General features: G+C 40.5%; 1 protein-coding gene across 1 annotated transcript in view; it reads right to left on the reverse strand.

Moving 5' to 3' along the window:
• The window catches only part of LOC120985646 (IgGFc-binding protein-like), a 70,424-nt gene that overhangs the window by 22,531 nt on the left and 26,208 nt on the right, over window positions 1-21,685 (reverse strand). Inside the window, exons 5-20 of the mRNA XM_040413740.1 lie at window positions 20,993-21,330; window positions 20,110-20,379; window positions 18,459-18,756; window positions 17,774-18,372; window positions 16,875-17,442; window positions 15,385-15,989; window positions 14,074-14,644; window positions 12,368-12,567; window positions 11,538-11,679; window positions 10,055-10,383; window positions 9,007-9,577; window positions 6,658-7,250; window positions 5,281-5,845; window positions 3,520-4,100; window positions 2,595-3,165; window positions 301-500 (exon numbers count right to left, since the gene is read on the reverse strand). Coding sequence (XP_040269674.1) covers window positions 301-500; window positions 2,595-3,165; window positions 3,520-4,100; window positions 5,281-5,845; window positions 6,658-7,250; window positions 9,007-9,577; window positions 10,055-10,383; window positions 11,538-11,679; window positions 12,368-12,567; window positions 14,074-14,644; window positions 15,385-15,989; window positions 16,875-17,442; window positions 17,774-18,372; window positions 18,459-18,756; window positions 20,110-20,379; window positions 20,993-21,330 — 7,001 coding nt within the window. The remainder of the gene's footprint in view (window positions 1-300; window positions 501-2,594; window positions 3,166-3,519; window positions 4,101-5,280; window positions 5,846-6,657; window positions 7,251-9,006; window positions 9,578-10,054; window positions 10,384-11,537; window positions 11,680-12,367; window positions 12,568-14,073; window positions 14,645-15,384; window positions 15,990-16,874; window positions 17,443-17,773; window positions 18,373-18,458; window positions 18,757-20,109; window positions 20,380-20,992; window positions 21,331-21,685) is intronic.

A 21,685-nucleotide genomic window follows, 5' to 3' on the forward strand; every position in this document is an offset into this window, starting at 1 on the left:
AAAGTTACGTTAAAACCAAACACCATTGTTTTTCTTGTGAAATTCCCAATAAGTTGACCCTCTTCCTATTGAAAAAACTAAAGTTGGATTCAAAATGTCCGACTTTAAAATGGCCGCCATGGTCACCACCCATCTTGAAAAGTTTCCCACATCACATATACTAATGTGCCACAAACAGGAAGTTAATATCACCAACCATTCCCATTTTATTAAGGTGTATCCATATAAATGGCCCACCCTGTACATATAAAAGCTCCAAAAATTATGTAAAGTTATGTAAGTAAAATTTAGTTTTCTTACTTGTAGATACCGTCCATTAAGGTTACACCCACAAGTATCCAGTGTCACACAGTTCTCTCCATCGAACAAATATCCTGCGTCACACTCACAACCGTCATAGCATTTATCACTACAAGTGCTTGGAGCCAGAAGACTGTTACAGGTGAAGTCACAGGTCCGGGTACACAACACATAATGACTGTTGGCTGGACATGTAAGTGCTACGGGGAATTGAAAAAACACAAATTATGGATAACATTATCTATCAGAATCATGGAACAAGACAGATCTATCTCATATCTATCTTCTATAAATCTATGGACCTATTGATCTATGTAGTATAAATTTGGCCATATACATTAGATAGCTGTATCAACAACTTTTTCTACCAACCCCACCATAACTCACATATGCTCTGGCAAGTTCGCATGCATTCTGATTGGGGAAATGATAAAAAGCAGCTGGCTTATCTACCCCTAGAACAAATAATAATTCTTTATAATAATATTTATTTATATAGCGCCAACATATTCCGCAGCACTTTACAATCAGGGGGTTCATGTACAAACAGAGTCATAAATAACATCACAGCAAACAATTAAAACAAAAGGAATGAGGGTCCTGCTCACAAGAGCTTACAATCTATGAGGAGATAGGGGGTGACACTAAACGTAAAAAGTGAATGTTTTGTACAGTGGTCCGGCCATCTTAACACAATAGGAGAGTAGATATAAGACTACATGAGCCAGTCACCAGCCGATATATGTAGTGCATGGGGTGTGGTGGATTCTGAAAATCAGGTTCAGAGGAGTAATTCTGAAGGGGTTGGGGTGAATGGAGGAGGGTTTGATCAGGGGATGAGATAGGCTAACCTAAAAAGATTTTTTGTTTTTGGAGAGCACCTAAAACCGTAGATGTTGTGAATTAACCTAATTGCTTGGGGTAGGGCATTCCAGAGAGCTGGTGCAGCTCGAGAGAAGTCTTGGAGACGGGAGCGAGAGGTTTGGATTACGGTGTATTTTATTCATAAGCAAGTGGCTGAAGGTAAGGCATGGGTAGGGTGCTAGACAGATGGTAAACAAATGATCGGGCATATTGAGATTCAACTGCCCAATCTGCCTTTCCTCCGACATTGCTGGAAAACTGGAAGGCCACCATACACATTAGATTGTTGGCTATACGAATGTGGACAATAACCACTAAGTGTCCGATAGGATAGCTGTAAATATTTGCAATTGATTTCTCCACCAGTAATCCAATATTTAACCAAGTTTATCTTCAAAAGTCTTATTGTCAAAAGCTATTATATAGGTAGACTCCCAAGTGGCCTTTGAACATGGTGCTGATGGATCATGTCTCAGGGCAGGTTGATAGGAGAATGTTTAGACTTCTAAAATGTAGGCAGCACAATAAGTAAAGAAAGTAATACACATTAGATGTACTTTATGTTGGCAGAAGATGCCAACTTTGGAGAAACCAGCCGACCATCTAATGTGTATGTAGACCTCTTGACTCTCCCCAACATCTGCTGTAAGGATCAGTCAGTCAGATTTCAACATGCCTAATCTTTTTGTTCTACTACCAGCTGCCACGCGTGCATGTGTATGGGAGGTTGGGTGACATAGTTGTCAGTCAAATAAGCATTTAGCCAATAGTTATCTCATGTGTATAGCCAGTTTAAAGGGGTTGTGCAAGAATGGGGGAGGGGTTACCAACCCCCCCATTCTTAAGGACCTGCAAAGGGAAGATGATGGCTTCCTAATGCCAACTCCCCTCTGCTTCTCCTGAAGGCCTGTAATGCGCCTCTAGGCTTCAGAGATGTCAACACCCAGTTTGACATTGCCACAACCAATCACAGGCTACGGTGGTGCTTGGCTCCCCTTGTGTCATGACAAATGGTCCCATGATTGCTAGGGCCAGACACCGCCACAGCCTGAGATCGGCTGTAATGATGTCAATCTGGATGTTGACATCGCTGGAGCCCAGCAGAGCATTGCAGGCCTACAGGAAAAGGATTGGGAGCTTACGCTGGGAAGCAGGTAAGTCATCTTCCAATTGCAGGTCCCAAAGAATTTTTCCCATTGCAGGTATAACACCTCGCCCCCTCATGCACAACCCCTTTAAGGTGAACGGACATAATGCTAATCATCACATCCCTAGGATTAATTTCCCCACTCTGAATGTAAACAGTGAAGATAAACATTCACTAAGAGTAAGCAGAACTCTTGCAGAAATTTTCTTGACCTGGTATAAAAAAAATTATTTGCTGAAACCATAAATCTCTCTACAATATGTATAAAGAAGAGGTCACTTACAGCATCCAGCAATATCTCTCCAGGTTCCTATTTTGACTCCTTTTTCTTGGCACAGCGATGCATATGTTTGTAGGCTGGCACACAGTGCATCCTGCTGAAACCCACTGGCACAAACATCAAACACGCAGCTCTTGACGTACATTTCTGGAGGCACCAAGGCATGGCAGCCCTTAAAGGGACCTTGAGGGTCTACTATCAAGCCACATTTGGTGGGTGACTCAGCCTCGTATGTTGCCACTTTATCACACGTAAAACAAAGATCTCCTGTGCAACCACGACAGTTCGATGTCTGTCCACCCACTGTCCAGGACTCTGCAAACCCTGCCAGGTCAGAGACAATGGTGCCATTTGGAAGGCGGAACTCATCTTTAGTGTTTTTGTTGTAATTTCCACAGAGGCCTTCAGTGAGTCCAGCATAGGAGCTGGGTACCCAGATTGAAATAAAGTACTGTTGGTCGTACAGAAGCGTAATTCCATATCTGGTGTAAATAATTATATTATTGCCTTCTTTGTTGATCCAGAATTGATGTTTTTTGTATTGGCTTGGGAGGTTGTATGTTTCATTGTTGACCTTTAAGAACCAAGCAGAAATAGTTAAAAAAATAAAATAAAACTTTCAGTTTCTGAAACATTTATTGTAGTTTGATTTATGGTGGCATCATTAACTGGTTCTGAATGCCTATCATGGAGTTGAGAAACAACCACGTATCCAATCAGTGCCTAAAATAATGTGGTCAACCAGGGCAAAAGTGAAAATTTACATGTAGCGTAGCTAAAGTTGTCAGTTAACAGTTTTGTTAGTGCATAATGGTAACTCAGCATGCTACCAAACTCCGTAGTTAAAATCACAAATATCCACACTTGTCACTAAAACTCAAGTTGATTTGACCGACTATAAGGGTGAAGCCCTAAATGTACTACTAACCTCAATGCTCCAGGGTCTTTCTCTCTCCAGGTGTATGACGTGATTTCCTATGGTCACTGTGAGTGATTTGGTCACAGCTACATTTCCATATGGCTCATTTTCCACTGTCACCACAAAGTTAACCTGCTCTGTTATCACCCTGACAAGGGTGTAATGACAAGCGCCCTGCATAGCATAGTAGACATTATCAAAGGTAATATAGTGGGGATCTCCCCATGCTATGCATTGACCAAGTTCTTGAGCATGACAGCCCAGGATGCCGTCCACCACTTTGCATTCTTCATTGGTGCCACAGGTATGGTTCTGGCAGGTGGTTATGCCATTGTTCCCACATGTACATTTCTTCTTGCACTGATTATCTGGGAAGAATTCTTGACCCAACTTATAATACACATTCTCAAAAGTACATCCGCACTCTGAAATAGGCACACAGTCGTCTCCACTCCTTACAAAGCCATCATCACAGTAACAGCCTTCAGTGAAAGACTTAACACAGGTTGGTGGAGGCATAAGACCTAAACATGTCACAGGACATCCATCTCCGAGGAGTTTGTAATGACTATTAGGGGGACAGGTGTGATCTGCAAAAATAAAAGCAGACTCTTATAAATATAGCAAATACATAAAAAAATATTAAGGCAAATTTTTGTATGTGATTTACTGATAAGTAACATTTCAGTCCTTTCGCCACTGAACATAAGGAGAATCCAAGAAGAATCGAACACTTCAAGCTCATTGCTGTAATAGTATGTCAGGGAGGGGAGGTAGCTTAAGCTTGCTGACTATGGCACAGTGATGCAGGCTCAGGAGCTGTGTGGCACCTTCACTTGTGCCGACTTTATACAGCTGGTGCCCTGCTCTAGCTGCCAGGATCAGAGATAACTATCTTACCTAATCGCTCAACCACCCTTCACAACACAATATTGGGGTGCCGAGGAGTTGCATTGACATCCAGGGGGCCTAAAAGTGTTCTATAAGCCTGCCATGTATGGATGCCTATTAGGCCCTTCTTCTGGCAGGACCTAATTGGCATTCTGTTAGTTTTGCAGTAACTGACATCACACACTGCAATACAGAAGTATTGTAGTGTATTATGTGGATGATCAGAGGACAGCAGGTTCAAGTCCCCTATTATGAAAAAGGTAAAAAAAAAATAATAAAGTAAAAAAAGTTGCCTATTTTTTCACTAATAAATGACTTTATTTTGGTAAAAATATAAATAAATAAAAAGAAAGGATACATGATAGGTTTAAATGTGCTCCTAATGACCCATATGATAAAATGGTCACATTATTTATCCTATACAGTGCATATCATTAAAAAATAAATTAAATGCCAACATTTCTGTTTTCTGGTAGTTCCACCTCATGAAAATGCAATAAAAAGTGATTAAAAAAAATGCCCCAAATAAGCTACCAATGAAAACCACATGTCTTCCCATAAAAACTAAGTTCTTACACAGCACCACATGGTTTGCCTACACAATAAAAGCATTTTATGAATGTAACCATACTGGAAAGTGGAGCTCTTGATTTGACTATAAATTATAATGTAGTACCCTACTCTAGCAGCCAGTCAACCACAAAGTGCTGTTAACCGCACTTCAATACTTCTGATTCCCCTAAGAACTTATATTATTCAAATTATATCTAACCAAGTCCATATATTCTAGGTGGGCAATGTATCAAAGGCCTTTTTAGTACAAGGAAAAAGTTAAGCCGAGAATGTTCCATTATTGTAAAAAAGAGGGACTATACTCACTACAGAAAGATGGTGTCCTCCATTCCTTGATCATAGAACCATTTCTTTGACATTCAGAAACATAAGATGCAATTTTGGCACAGATAATGGATTGATAACCCTTGTGCGCACAAGCATAAAATACACAGTCATCAAAGAAAGGAGTTGGATCAATAGACTCATGGCATTGACTGAAGGGCCCATCAGACTTAATGAGAAGTCCACAGTACTGATCACTCTTAAAAGGTTCCTTATCTCTCTCATTGTACTTGGGACAATCTGAACATATTTCTTCACAGCCTTCTACATCTTCCACCTTCCAGTGCTTTCCAAATTCTTCTGGACTTTTGGCTTCTGCACCATCTTTTATGGTGAAGTCATCATTAGGGTCTCCATTGTTATTTCCACATAGGCCATTTACAGCTGCCTTGTAGGTGCTTGGTAGTATAACACGTACATAGCTCATTCCATCAAAAGTCAGAGTCAAGGCAAACTTTGTCTTGATCATTACATTAGATCCCGATATGTAGGCTATGATATTTGAAGACTCAGAATTGTAGGGGAGGTCCACAATGCGGCCATTGACCTGTGAAAAGATGTTGCATCATTATAAACAAGATAAAAAATAAATTTTTGTTATAACTATTAGCCAAAAGCAATAGGGTATGTTCTGTGACAATTAAAGTCCCTAAGGGTCTGTATTATGTAGCTGAAGGCACTTGATGTGTTGCTGCATTGTACCTCTATAAGGCACTGCATTCTTGCCTAGAAGCAGGGGCCATAAATTTATATTGATCCAAAGAGCATGTGCTTGAGGTCCTATAACCATTAAGGGTACTATCAGGATTTACAGCAGTTTAAGGCTAAATGCACACGATCAGGATTGCGTGCAAATTTTCCGTGCAAATTTGCATGCAGAAAGTCTGCACCGTAGGTCATGTACATTGTATTCTATGAGAATTTGAAATTCTCAATGTACACGATGCTGATTTTTTCCGCTCAGATTTTGACCTGCGATTTATTTTATTTTTCCTGACTGGATTTTCTTCATTTACTTAGTAAAATCCGCATGTGGAAAATCCACACCAAATCTGCATGCAAATCTGCACCATTTGATGTGGATTGACCACACGGATCTGCCTGAGAACACCTGCGGATTTCAGTGAATCCTGAACGTGTGCATGTTCCCTAAAGGGGAAGAATATGGCAGCATGCAGCTATTCTTGCCATAAAGACAACAGAAGCCTTTACAGAACCACAACTGACCTTGTCACAGGTCACCATATGTATTCATCATCATATGATCTATCACAGCATCATGGCTTCTGATCTGATATGAAATTTTGACTCTAGTTTGATGATATCTCCTCATCCCCTGAGCAAATTAGAATTTCGTACCTTTATTTGTTGTGGATGGTCTTTACTCATAGTTATATTTGTGTTGTACACCTCCAATGTGACTTCTTTGGGGAAGGACACAGCTTTGTTTCCACGGTGGTCATTCTGAATCTTGATTGTGAAATGGGTCAGCGACGGCTCCTGTGATGTTACACCGACCAGCTGGTAGCTACATGTGCCCATAAAATCTATTTTCTTTTTATCAAAGGTTGTATATTCCCCAGAAGCTATGCAGGTGGAGTACTCCTTGGGAAAACAGCCACGTATGCCATTGGTCATCATGCAAGTCTCACTGTCTTTGCATTTAGCTTCTTCACAGACCACAATTCCAAGAACCGAGTCACACTTACACTGGATGCTGCATTTTTTATTGTACCAGGACTGGCCAGGGTCATAATATCGTCCGTCATATCGGCATCCACAGCTGGAGATGGGCACACATTTGTCACCACTGAAGATCATGCCGTTGTTACAATCACAGGTTTCTACACAAGGTTTTGTGCATTTCTCTGGCGCAGTTTTGTTAAAACAGCTAGCTGGACAGGCATTTCCACAAGCATTATAATGACTATTCTTATCCTGACATGTTTTGGCTGGAATGGATAAAAGGAAAAAAAAATACTTGATGAGATCTTTTTTCGAGGAATATGGTTCTCCTTACCGAGATCCAACTAGTCTGACAGATAATGCTCCATGAGAAATCATTGTACGATAAGTCAAAGTTCTACCCAATAAAGACTTTCGACATGCTAGGGATATCAGATCATGGGTGTCTCTAGTAGTGTTGATCACGAATATTCGAATTTTTATTGCGAATATAGGTACTTTGAAAATTTGTGAATATTTCGAATATAGTTATATATATTCGTAATTTCGAATATTCGAATTTATTTTTTCGATTTTATTATTATAATTTTTTTTTTTTTTTTTTTATCAGTACACATGATCCCTCACTGCTTCTAGCTTGTGGGCCAATAAGGAGGCTGCAATATACTTGACTTTAGGAGTAGTAGTGTTTGCGAATTTTGCTCTATATTCGTTTTTTTGAATATTCGCTATATTGCTAAATATTCTTGTTTTAGAATATTACGAATATTCGAAAAAACTAAGTTATAGCAATATAGAGAATATTCCAAAAAAATAGAATATAGAGCAATTTAGCTAATATAGTGCTATAATCTTCTTTGTCTAATAGTTGTAAGTTGAAAAATTCTCAATAAAAAAATTTGAATCCAAAAATTCGAATTCCAAATTCCATATTACACAATCATTACCTTCCTGATTTTTTGAGTAAAAAAAGAATCGTGAATTTTCGAATTTGCAAATTTTTGATGAATATTCTACAAAATATTCGCGAAATATCGCAAATTCGAATATGACCCCTGCCGCTCATCACTAGTCTCTAGCTTGGTTTGGTTTGGCTGAAAGCCATAGTCATGTTTCAAGGCTCTTTAATGGGTAGAACATTGACTTACAGGATAACTACCAATTGGACGTTTTAGAGAAACAGTCTTCTTCCTTCTAGAAGAGCATGAATTTTCAGAAAATAAATTCTTGTACGAATATAAATAATTAAAGACTCACCTATTATTATTATTATTACCACTGGCCCATTTGAATCCCACTTCAGATGTGGTAGAGTACTGATTTAGCTTACTGACCGCTGTGTCTTAGAATTATAGGATCTACTCCAGCGCCACCATTGCCCCACATGATCCCCACTCTGAGTAGACTCTTTACTGTGGATCGGAAGCCAGGCTCTAACGAGTCAGGCTCTAATGAGGCTCTAATAGGGTTGAATAGAGAGCCTGACTTATAGTCAACACTAAAGATGCTCTGTGAATCGGATAGTCAAAACAGAGGTGATGTGGTGCAAAAACGGTGCGGCAGGGAGCCAACAAGTTTATGATACCGTAACCAGTAAGCAAATTTTTTTTTCTCTACCATGTCCTATGTTTTACTTGCACTGAATAAAAAAATGGAGTGCTTCTTTAAAGTAGTAATCTGGTTTCATAATATTAATGACCTATCTTTAGGAACACCATTACAATGGAGACGATGTGGTGGTATATATTGAAGAGAATGCACCTCTGGCACTAACACTGCAGCTCCTTCAAACAGTTGATCGACAGGGTTTCCTAGGGTCTGAACTTAACTAATCTAGAATTGATGACCTATGCTGACTATAGGTCATCAATTTCATGAAACCAGAATTCCCTTTTAAGCTTCTAGTGCTCATAATTCATATTCTATGTTTATTTTCAACTTAGAAAAATCTTTAAGATCCTCTATGTTTCTTATTATATAAAAAAATTAGGAATGTATGGTATATAAATACTTTCAACTCACGGCAATTGGAAATCATTCGCCAGTCAAAAAGCTTGACTCCTTGGTTCAGGCAAGCAGCTGCATAAATCTCTAATGATTGGCAAAGGATGTTCTTAGCCCCACCAGTCTTACAAACGTCAAAGAGGCAAGCATCAAAGAACTTGGTTGGATTGACTTTGGAGACACAATCTCGGAAAGGTCCATTCTCTCTCAAAATGAGCCCGCAGTTGTCGTCACTGCCGTACTGTTGTTTTTTTGCTTCATCACAGGTTGCACATTCGCCTGGACAATGGTCAACAATGAATGGATGTTGATCATTGACTTCCCATGAAACTGTCCAGTCTACAATTGGCGTGACCAAGGTTCCGTTAGGAGATTCTTGATCATCCTTTGGATCTTGGTTGAAGTTCCCACACAAACCAGACACAGAATTATAGTAGCTACTGGGAAGTATTATTGTGCAGTACCATTTCCAATCAAAAGTAGCTACCAGACCAAAATCAGCTTCCACGGAGGCAGTGAACCCGCTAAGACTCACTTTCAACTTTCCATCAGCTAAACTGGCAGGCAGATTGGTTAATTCCTCATTGACCTATAAAAAGACATAAATATAAATGAAGCTGAAAGTTATTTTAACTGTTATAATTACAATTATGTGATATTCCAGACAAGAGCTGGTCTTAGGGGTGTGAGTAACACAGCGTGCATCACCTGTAACTACTGAAGATGGCATCACTGGCCTTGGTACAGTATCTTGGGTACTGGGCGCTACCATACCATATATTTTATTTTGGATTTGTATGGAACATGAGGGTGGGATCAGCAGCAGAAAGTACTGCACAGGGCATTAAGCAACCTAAGACTAAGCCTGGGTAGGATAGTCATTGATTTTAACAATATCTTGGTCATACTGCTTGTAACCTATGTGCAGTGCTTCTGCATTCTTACAAAATGCAAGATGAAGCATGAAACATCAAGTCAGATGTAGCCACAATATTCTGACAAGTTGACAATGTCAACTGTTTGATTTCAATAAAAATAAATAAAACAAATAAAAATAAAAACTTACTCTTATCCGTGGAAATTCTCCCACTGTTGTTGAAATTGTGTTTTCATACACAGTGATTTCTACCCTCTTGACATATGACACGGATCGGCTTCTACTGTTGTCATTCGTTATAACCACCTTGAATGGCTCCAGGGTCGGATCTTTACCACTGTACTGAGAGAGAACATAGCTGGAGGGTCCTTGAAAGTCAAATGTATGTCCATCAAAGGTACTTAAATGGGGATCTCCCCAGGCCCAACACGTGCCTGTGTAATCAGGTATGCAATGTACTAGGCCATCTTGAAGCTGGCAGCTCTCCTTTGTGCGACACCTTTTGGACTTGCAAGGGTCTGAAATGCAACAAATATAAGAACATGTTATAAAATTAAGTGCAATGGAAATATGGACTTAAAAGTGAATACACTATTTGGTGAACTGGGACCTTAAATCTGGACTTTGTAATAACCAAGGGCCAGGTTAACGTGATGGCTTCTTTCTTTAGGAAGCCTCTGGTTATCCAACTAGTTGACCTTAAAGTGGTTTTCTCACTTCAGCAAATTTATTATTTATAATGTAGACAGAGATAATGCAAGGCACTTACTAATGTATTGTCATTGTCCATATTGCCTCCTTTTCTGGCTGGATTTATTTTTCCATTACATTATACACTGCTCGTATCCAGGGGTTAAGACCACCCTGTAATCCAGCAGTGGTGGCTGTGTTTGCACACTATAGGAAAAAGGCTACGGCCACCACCGCTTCTGGATTGCAGGTTTGTCGTAACCCCTGGAAATGAGAAGTGTATAATGTGATGAAAAAATGAATCAAACCAGCAAAGGAGGCAATATGGAGAATCACAATACATTAGTAAGTGCCTTGTATTAACTTTCTCTACATGATAAATGCCAATTGCTGAAGTGAGAGAATCCAGTTAATGTTGATAATTTAAAGCGGTTGTTCAGACTACAGATATTGATGACCTACCCTCAGGATGGGTCAACAATGTCAGATTGAAGGGTGTCCATCACCCCCAGCAATCGGCTGTTTCATGCAGCTAGTGTTTCTGGATACTATAGAGTATACGGAGCTGGAAGCTGACATCTCCATACACTGCCATACACAGGTCCTATTCAAGTGAATGGGAGCTGAGCTGAAGTATGCCAGCGCCAGAAACTACAGTGTATGGAAACTTCTGCTTTCGCTCTATACGCTGGATGGTCTCTGGTACAGAAGCTGCCTGAAGCACCTGAAAGGTGGGAGTGACCCCAACCTATCTGATAATAATTGGTGGGGGTGCAAGGTCTCGCTCCCCCACCAATTTGATACTGATTACCTATTCTGAGGATAGATATTCAATATCTGTAGCCCGCACAACCACTTTATGTAGTCAGCTTGAGTATTTTGCCAAAAAACCTAGATAACCATTAGGACAATCAACTGATAAACCCTGAGCCATGCACCATCTTCCTAGGACTCATCCTGTTCTGTACAGAGATAAACTCACCAGAGTTGACACAAGACCTCACTCCATCCACAATTTTGCACTGGTCTCCTGCAGCACAGCTTGCGTTACGACAGCTCAGCCCTATGAGTGGGTTGCAGGTACATTCTAGACTGCAGTCATCATTCAGCACGATTTCATTAGCCTTTGAAAGCAAATTAAAATACTTTGACATTTTGTTCCTTGAAGGGGATTATCCCATCAAAGGTCTCAATATGCAATGAATTGACCATCTCAAATAAGTCACAATTGCAACATGGATGCAATAAAAATACAATAAGGTTTTTTATGTACATTGCATTTTCCTTTCTGGTAGTGCCTCCTGCTGTTTCTCATGTGGCTGAAATTTTGGTCCACCTTCTCCTGTATTCAGAGGTGAAAAAACATGCTCAATAGCTTCCTTTCTCCTTTCCTCCTCTCAATTCGGGAGTAGGCCCATCCACCTTTCATTTATTCATACCTACATTATAAATACATGGAAGTACTGTATATAGCTATATCTCTCTCTAGACAGTGGAGGAGAAAATTGTATCATATACCATGGTGCTATTTATTAGTGGAACCTCTGGTGCTATGTCTGGGGGACTATTTTCTATGCAGGGGAGTAGGGAGTTAACAAGAGCTCAATGCAATGGACTTCTGGGGTTGTAGGTTCTTGATGAGCTGCTGCCCTCCCACAGAAAAAGATGAGAAAAGTCTTTCACATGATATACTTAAAATAACGGTGTGAATTTATCCAGATTTTTTATTTATTTTATTTTTGTAATTTGTGAAGTAACTGGTTTACCTTCAGTATTTTCTCCACCCTAAATGCAATCTCTCCTGCTCCATACCTTGTAATAACGACCATTGTCAAAACATCCACATTGGTCTAAGGGTATGCAGTTTTTCCCATCCAATAGATAGCCCTCATTGCATTCACAGCCTTCATCACACAGGTCTGGAAACTCATAAGTATCGTAGATTGAAGCGCAGGTGGTAGAAGACATATCGGCACAAGTTGAGAAATGACTGTGAGGTCCACATATTATAGCTATTGAAAGTTGAAAACAAGAGATATGGAAAGTCAATGAGAAGTTGCACTTTTCAGTTGTATAACAAATTAATATAGTTACATTCAGTGACGTACACAGAGAAGTAAGGGCCCCATAGCAAGGATCAAACCAGGCCCCCCACACAGGACAGACGGGTTTCTGTCTAAACCCTTTTCAATGACCCTCGGGCCATTTTTCTACTGCCTCATTTGCTAAAAGTTCGCCTCCAGCAGAAGAAGAGATAATCACAACTAAGACTGGTCCCTTCTTGCCCTCGGCCCCATAGCAGTCGCATGGTCTGCCATTATGGTAGTTACACCCCTGGTGTCATGCTTGGAGATCTATCAAGGCCAACTTTTACATCTGTGGTAGACAGTTATGAAAAAGGTTGGGAGCTGGTGACCAGGATTGGACTTCCTCACTACAGTATCAGAGGATTCTCTGGTGAGCTCAGGCTCTGACACAATAATTGGCCACAAAGGTCCTGGAGAAGACAACTCCTTTAGAGATGACTTTGGAGCCAATCACGTGCCATAAGGTCTATTTCTTATGGGATAAGTCATAGATAATTGTGGTCTTCAGAATCACACTTTGTCTGTCTTTGCAGAACACTGAGCAGTTTCCATACAAACAGCATTCTATATCTTAGCTTTCTAGACTCCTGACAGAAAGGGATAGGGATATTGGGGTTAACTTTCTTACTCACTATGAGTTTGAACTTAATCAGGGGTGAACAAACCATATGTGCAACCTGTCTAGTTGCACAGGGGCCCAGATGGTAAGAGGGGCTCACTATCACTATCAAAGCAGTTCCTACTGTATGTAAGGGACTGAGTTTATTAATGTCATAGCTCCTTGTTGCTGGTGGGCTTTTGGAGAGATATGGTAGTACGCTATGATGTTCTATTAAAGAGCAAGAGGCCCATAGATTTTCTTGTACAGGGGTCCTCTGATATTTATGTCCACCCTTTAAATTGTATCTACTAGTAGCATATAGACACCTTTAAAGGGGCATCCCTATCAATGACATTGATAGCATATCACTAAAATATGCCATCAATATCAGATAGGAGCAGGTCTCACCTCTAGGACTATCTCCAGACTGGACCCTGCGAAGTGAAGGAGAGTGCATCACACAGCCACCCTTGCTATGGCAGAGCTGAGCACTGGCTTGGCTATTTCCGACAGTCGTATAGTGGTGAATGGAGGGGTGGCCTTACACACGCTGTGCATTCTTCATTCTCTGCTATGGGACTTCCAAAAATAGCTGAGCATGCTCGCTTGGCTGCTTAAAAACTCCCGAAGTAATGAACCGAGAACATGCCAAAAATGCACGGTATGCTCTCATTCACTTTGGAGGCCCTGTTCTGGAGATAGGAGTGGGTCTTAGAGGTGGAACCCACCCCTATCTGACACCCCTATCCTGGTGATATGGCATCAGAGTCTGAGATCGGCCAACCCCTTTAAGCTTTTTAGCTAAATACTTTGATGAACATACTACTTACGACAAAAATCTTCTGTCCTCCAAGTTATATCTTTAACCCCTTCATACTTGCAAGCATAGGCATAAACAGCGACACTGTTGCACAAAACACTGCTGTCTTCTCCATTGGACTGGCAGAGATCAGAAACACAGTCCTTTACATAAGATTCAGGGTTCACCTTGGAGTGACACTTTGCAAATGGACCAGAAGGATCACTAATGATGCCACAATTAATTTTTTGTAAAAATATTTTCTTCTTTTCTTCTTGGCATGATGGGCAAGGGATGTCACTGCTGCCACATCCATCACATTTTTCTCCTGGATCTATATGCACTTTCCACTTGTTTCCAACGGCATTGATTTCCACTGGTGTTGTGCCTACATCATCTTCAGCAAGTCCATTGTAGTTGCCACACAGACCACATGTGCCATCCTTGTAGTTACTAGGCACAGTGATGCAAAGAAAGGAGCGGAGGTCAGATCTCACAGAAAACCCAAAATTTGTATTAATAGTAATACGTTGACCTTGACTCTCAGCTCGTATATAACCAGACAACAGTGTAACGGGAAGTCTGACGTTCACTCCATTAACCTATAAATAATACAAAAATTTCAATGAAACACTAAATGCAACCAATGAAAAACCAACAACCAATGTAAATGTCTGTTTATCCTTCATTTATATTTAATAGTAGTTCTTATTATACTCAAGAGCTGCAAGCAGCATTCTGCTGGTTGCTACTAGAAGTCAACTGCTGCCATCTTCTATATGACCCGTGCTACTCGCAGAACTATGAATGCAGCTCTGAAATACTGTGAGATACATGATGTAACATAGGGGCATTACAAGAAAAGTATATGCAAAATAACTCCATAATTTTATGTAGACTCTTATTCAACACATATGACTGGTCTTGACAGGTAGAAGAAGAAAATGTTGAAGCAATCAGCAATGACTGTGAATATTTTGCAATAAACCCTCATTCAGGACCCTCATCTATTAGTTAGACTGGAGAGCTTCTACAAAAGGTTTCTCTTACTCTGGAGGATTTATTATTATCATTATACTACAGAGATAACCCACTTATTTCAAAGGCACTGGTGTAATGCTTCCTTTGACCTGCGAAGGCACTACAGGAGAATTCCTCACTTGCTGTGAGGCTTCCTCACAGATTACAGCAAATTACTGGAGGTCACAGCAATGGGACACATGCCAACCCGCTTATCAACAGTGGACCATTGCAACAAAAAGTTAATGTTCAGATGGGAGCACCCGTATAAGATAGACAAAGCATAAGTATCTTGCTGGATCCATGTGAATGTATCATTTACCTGTATGACACCTTTTTCATGGTGGTTCAGCATGGTCAGGTTCATTTGATATACTTCTATAGTGACGCTTCTGATTGATCCCGGACTGGAATCTTGCTTCTCACGTTTTACAGTCACCCGGAAAGTTGTTAGATTTCTTCTTGCTGTTGTTTCTCCGCAGCTCTGAGCAAGCACGTAGGAGCAATTTCCATCAAAGTCATATGTTTGATTGTCAAATGTCCTGTAATGGGAATACCCTGTAGTTGAGCAAGTGGCAGAGCCACTTGAGAAGCAGCCAAGAACTCCATTTTGTATCCGGCATTCTTCATAGGTGGAGCATTGTGATGGGGAGCATGTCATGATCCCACCTTCAGTACAGGAACATTTCTCCAAACACTTATCGTCAACATAAACGTTCTCGCCAACAGAATAGTAAACCCCGTTGTAATTGCACCCACATTCAGATATAGGGGCACACAGCCCCCCACTGAGAAGGAATCCATTATTACACACACAACCTTCTGTGCAATTTCCATAACATCCTTCTGGGGTGGAGAGACCATTGCAGGTGACAGGACAAGCATTAGTACAGACCTCGTAACTGCTATGAGCAGGACAGGAGAATGCTGCAAAACATATGCATGAAATAAATGTCATTGTTAATCAAAAAGTTTGCCATCGCATGAAATCCTGTCCACTTGCAAGCTCTATTGGACCAACCCACCACCAATAGATCCTCTAATATGCCCAAGCTGTCACATTATGAAACCCATAAGGTCCAGGAACTTACCCTACCTTGAAGGTGACTATGGAGGAGCCACTTACTGCTGGGTTCACTTACTTTGGGTTATTTGAGAATTGCCTGTTGATGTTGTGAGCTATGTGTGCACTATCATACCAGCTTGGTCTCTTGTCTGGAGGATCATGTTCATAATAAATCAATAATAAATCTAAATAACTGGACTTGTCATAATTTCCTTGAGGGCATTTTGCTAATCTTCAGACTGGCTTTTGCAATTAGAAAAACATGCACAAAGAATCTCTAGCATTAAATGTGGGTGACTCATGGTCCAGTCAGAATAATCTCTTTATCATAAACAAGACCAGGTTAAGGATCTCATGGAGGTAAGATGTCTGCCAGATATAAATGTTCTGCCAAGGCAGTTTAAACATGCCACAGCTTCAGTAATCAGTAATGCAAATGCAATCAACATCTTACCTCCATGGTGTCTTTGACCTTGTATTGATTTTGATAAACATATTATACTGACTGAAGCATGAGTCACCAGTATTTATAGCAAGAGATACTTTGTAAAAGTTAATCTAATTGAGGGAGCCAGTCAGGTTAGAGAAAACTTCTTAAAGAGAAAATACAAGTCCAGCTGTTTTGACTTATTACTACTGATATGAAACCAGCAGAGTGTATAGTGCAATAAAAGAGGGGATAATTGCATGTAGTGTCAGGGTAGGCCCATTATATCTCATTCAAACTTCATAAAAAAGTAACTTACGACAGAGGTTTTGACTCCGCCAGGGATGTACAATTCCCCCCGCTTCTTGGCATGCCATAACATATGATGTCATCACTGAGCAGAAGATGGCTTGGCGCTTCTGTAGAATGCAGTAATCATAAACACAGCCCTTGAAGTAAGGTTCTGGATCTACTAGTGAGTGACAATCACGGAAGGGCCCCTTCGGACTCAGCAAGACACCACATTCACTGGCTCCATCTTTTTGTCTTTTCTCTTCAGACAATAATTCGGGACAGACAGCATTCCCATCATCTCTACATCTGTATACTTCCTGAATCTTCCAGCTCTTTCCAAATGTAGTGGGGTCAGTAGGCCTTGTTCCCTCTTTGGGTGTCAGATCATCACTGGGGACTCCATTAAAATTGCCACAAAGGCCACACAAAGCATTGGCATAAATCCCAGGAACCTTGACCATGACAATATTGTTAAAGTCAAATGTGACCTTAAGTTCAAAGTCAAAAATGAATTCGACTGAATGAGGGTTGCGATAGAAGGAAAAACGTCCATCATTGGATCTAAATGGCAGATTTATGAGAGTTTTGTTAATCTGAAAAAAGAAAAATTAGAAAAGTAAGAAATTAGGCAAAGCTTGTGGATCATTAATCAAACCTGTAAACTTAAATTTTAATATAAAGTGATTTTGGTCAAGTTTCAATGAGTCATTGTTATGGAAAGTCTCTGAATATTTTTACATATTACATATTTATGCATACAGAAAACCTTTTTAATAAAGTATTCAGTTCTGAAAGCACCATAACAGATAATCTCAGAACATATTTGGTAACTTAAAATGGGTATCCAAAACAGTGGTTTTTGACCTTTCATTCACATTGTAGATATTTTTGATGACATTTTTCATGTGACATAGCTATGCTTACCATAACTTTATTTGGATACTGCCTACTGGCCTCAATCTCCAGGTCATAGACTTTGATGTAGACCACTGTTGTGTCAGAGACTCTGATGTTACCTCGATTTTGATTTTGAACCCAGACCTCAAAATTTATTAGTCCACTATTCTTGTTACACACGCCGGTGAGCTGATAGACACAGGTACCTTGAAATTCAAACTTGGTTCCATCAAAGCTAATGTAATGTGGGTCACCAAAGGAATAGCACACACCATAAGATCGGGGATAGCAATTTAGGATTCCATTCCTAACTGCACATTCTTCTTGGGCCCTGCAAGGGCTGTTTACGCATTCGACTCTCTGAGTTTGCTTATTGCACACACATCTTTGTTGGCATACAGTATCATTCCAAAATGCCTGATTGGGGGCATAGTTGAATCCATTATAAGAACATCCACAGCTTGCTTTAGGTATACATTTCCCTTCACTTAAAACAAACCCTGAGTTACATTGACAAGTCTCAACACAGGGCTCTGTGCAGAGAGGTGGACCTTCAGGGTTTTCACATGTGGCTGGACATGCCCGGCCACATAGCTCATAGGAACTGTCTTTAGGACACTGCATGGCTGAAAACAAAGAGAAAAAATTCCATCTTAGTAAATTAATTCTTACATTGCTAAACGATGTCTATGTCTACGTGGTCTGCACTTACGACATCCAGCAGCCGTTCTCCAGTCCTTAATAGCCACTCCCACACGTTGACAGGTTTCAGCATAGGATTGGACTGCCTCACAGGAAATCTTTTTGAAGCCGTCATTGATACATACATCAAATATACAACTTTCAGTGTACATCTTGGGGTCTACAATGGCATGGCACTCACTGAAAGGACCATTGTTTTCATTGATAAGTCCACAGTAGTCAATAGTTGAGTACTTTTTGGCAGATTCTGAAGGACAACTCAAGCAAGGCCCACGGCAGTCATGCCAACAAACAGTGTTGTCTTCTACCTACAAGTACAAAAAAAACATGTTCTATATATACTCATTAATTAAGCTTTATGGCTAATTAACAAGTTATTATAATTAATTGTATCTGAATTAGATTATGATACATGCAGGAAAGGATATAGGAAAGAAGATTTTGTGTTCTGCAAGCTATCTTTTAATAATATCCTTGACCTAGAGCCATGTGGAGACTCTAATCTGGATTTCACTCATGTCTGTGAAGGTGCTTAGCCACCATCAACAGCTAAGTTTGGAGGTTCTTCAAGGAAGGGACACCATTGCTACAAGGTCAAGAGGCTGGTCAAGAGGATATCCTGGCTATATCTGCTTGTTTAGGAAGAAAGTCAATTATGTCCGATTCTATAAGTCTTCTGTGTTGGTCTTGAAGAAGGTTAAAAAATGATTTGCAATCTTACCTCAATAATGACTCAGGTGATCAATACCAACAGCTAGCCTACATACACAGACTCAGCTGTGCTAAATCTGTGCATCCCGTCATTTATAAAAGAATTACTGGTCATACTATACTTGCCATGAAGAAATCTAGAAAGTTGACTATGTAGTTCCATGTGAATGTAAAGGCAGCCATATTGGTTACCATTAGGGTTGAGCAAAGCAAAGTATCCAAAGTGGACTTCGATCCAAATATCAGGGAAAATTTTATTAGCTGTGAAGCCGAATTTCCTTGTGCATTGTGGTAATGAATCAATTTTCCCTGAAATGGGGGGGGTGGAAAAATGATACTTACCTCATCCATTTGCACATGAAGAGGCCGTGGTGGCAATCTTTATTGAAGAGCCCACAAGAAATCTCGCACGCGTTGACATATGACATCATCATGCCAGCCGCTGTGATGATGTCATCAAGTCACTAGGCAAGATTTTTCACGGGATCTTCAATCAAGATGGCCGCGGAGGCCTCTACGTGATCAAATGGATAAGGTGAGCATTCCCCCCCCACTGGATTAACACCTGAAAGCCCTCAATGTTCATCTCAGATGCTGTGATCAGTGGCATATGAGGGGTTCAATGAGGGGTCGGCCTAGGCCACATGACCGATAAGCGTGATGTCACTGGCCTTGGAAGAGGCCATAGAGCTCCGGTGAATTCTGAGGCCTCTTCAAACAACTGATAAGTCGGGGTTCCAGGAGTTGGATAGGTTATCAATATGAAAATCTCAGGAAATTTAGGGGGTTCTTAACAAAAACTAAAGGTCCTTTAATACAGGATCCCAAATATGAAAGCATGATAGGAGTTATAGTTCTGCAACAGATGTAGATCCACAGGTAGGAGACTATGTTTTAGGAAGAAAAAAAAAAGAAAAAATGTTATGTTTAGAATACCATTTGCATCTTACCATCCAACTAGCACCAAAGGTAATAGTGTTTGGAGCTGAAGTTCCCTGGGGTGTCTGGAAGTCATCATTTGGATCTTGGTTATAGTTTCCACACATACCACACATTTTTCCAGCATAACGCCTAGTAATCTCCACCATTAGTAAATGATTCCAATCATATAAGAGCTGCATGTCATTACCGAGCTGCATTATTACTGCGTTCCCACTCTGGAAAAGCTTCAGTGTCCCATTCAACAGAGAAATAGGGAGTTGTTTATGAGCATTATCCACCTGGGAAAAAATAGGTACAGTTTTTGGAAAACAGATTATTGTTCTGATTTATCCTTACTCTCGTCTTATGTCTTTTCGCATCTTCAAACATAAGACAGATTGGGATTTTGAATAAGGGAGGAGGGAGGCAAAGTGACTAAATAATTCTGGCTGTATGAGAGAAGGTGTAGGCTATACTGAGTGCACAGGTAGCTGTTGGCATTGGTGCATGAGTTGGACTTAAAATCTCCTTTACCACCAGTATTATATAAAGCACATAGGATGTGGGGGAACTGTTAAAGATTTGGCATTGGGACCTAGAATGCTTTAAGTTACTCCTTTGCACTTGGGGTAAAGGTAGTTATGTCTGAAGGCCTGGTTGTCTGAAATGCTCTAAATGCTTAGTAGAGCTACTGTATGTAAGGGTCACCAGGTCCTGGTAGCCAATTTATTCCAGAATGAGTAGGATAAGTCTTGAGTGAGCTCACAAACGAGCACTCTGGGAGGAACAGCCTCATATTCATTATTTAGTTTCCTGGTAGAAGGAGCAGTGCTATGGGTTACAATTCAACCAAAGCTCCTTCAGAAGATATTTTATGAGTGCACTTTGGGTTAAAAAGTAATCACAACTCACCCTAATGTATCCAAATTCTCCTTTCTTGGCTACGATCGTGTGGGGTCCTGTTAGGACAGTGACCTGACCCACATAGGAAACCCGCAAATTGCCCCTGTTATCATTCTTTATTTGAACAGTAAACCTTGGAAGGTCTCCGACATCTCCACACACTGTGGCAAACGTGTACGTGCATGTGCCCATGAAGTCAAAGTATGCATTATCCCATGTACGAAAATGTGGATCTCCTGATGCCCAGCACAAATCCACCTGTGGTTTGACACATTTTGGCTTTCCCCTCTCCATGACACAAACTTGCCGAGGAGGACACAGAGTATTTTTGCAGGATGGACCTGGATCTAAAATGAACAATACATTTTTTTAGAAGAATATTAATACAGGTCAAAGCACTGGGAAGGAAGTGGGGGGGAGGGTGACAACATTATAATTTATGGGGCCTCTACTGGAGACATTACAGACCAGAGCACTATGGGTGGGGGATTATATTCATAGAGCTCTACTGGAGACTTTAATACAGGCCAGTACACTAGGGTGTATTATAATTCATGGGGAACTACTGGGGGGCATTAATGCAGGCAGGAGCACTATGATGTGGGGGCATCATTATAATACAGGGGTACTAATTTGGGCATTACTACAGGCTGAAGCACTACAAAGGGGGCACTAAAGGGAGAATTTAAATACAGTGGGAAC

The sequence above is a fragment of the Bufo bufo genome, chromosome 1 (assembly GCF_905171765.1).
Source record: "Bufo bufo chromosome 1, aBufBuf1.1, whole genome shotgun sequence".
Taxonomy (NCBI): domain Eukaryota; kingdom Metazoa; phylum Chordata; class Amphibia; order Anura; family Bufonidae; genus Bufo; species Bufo bufo.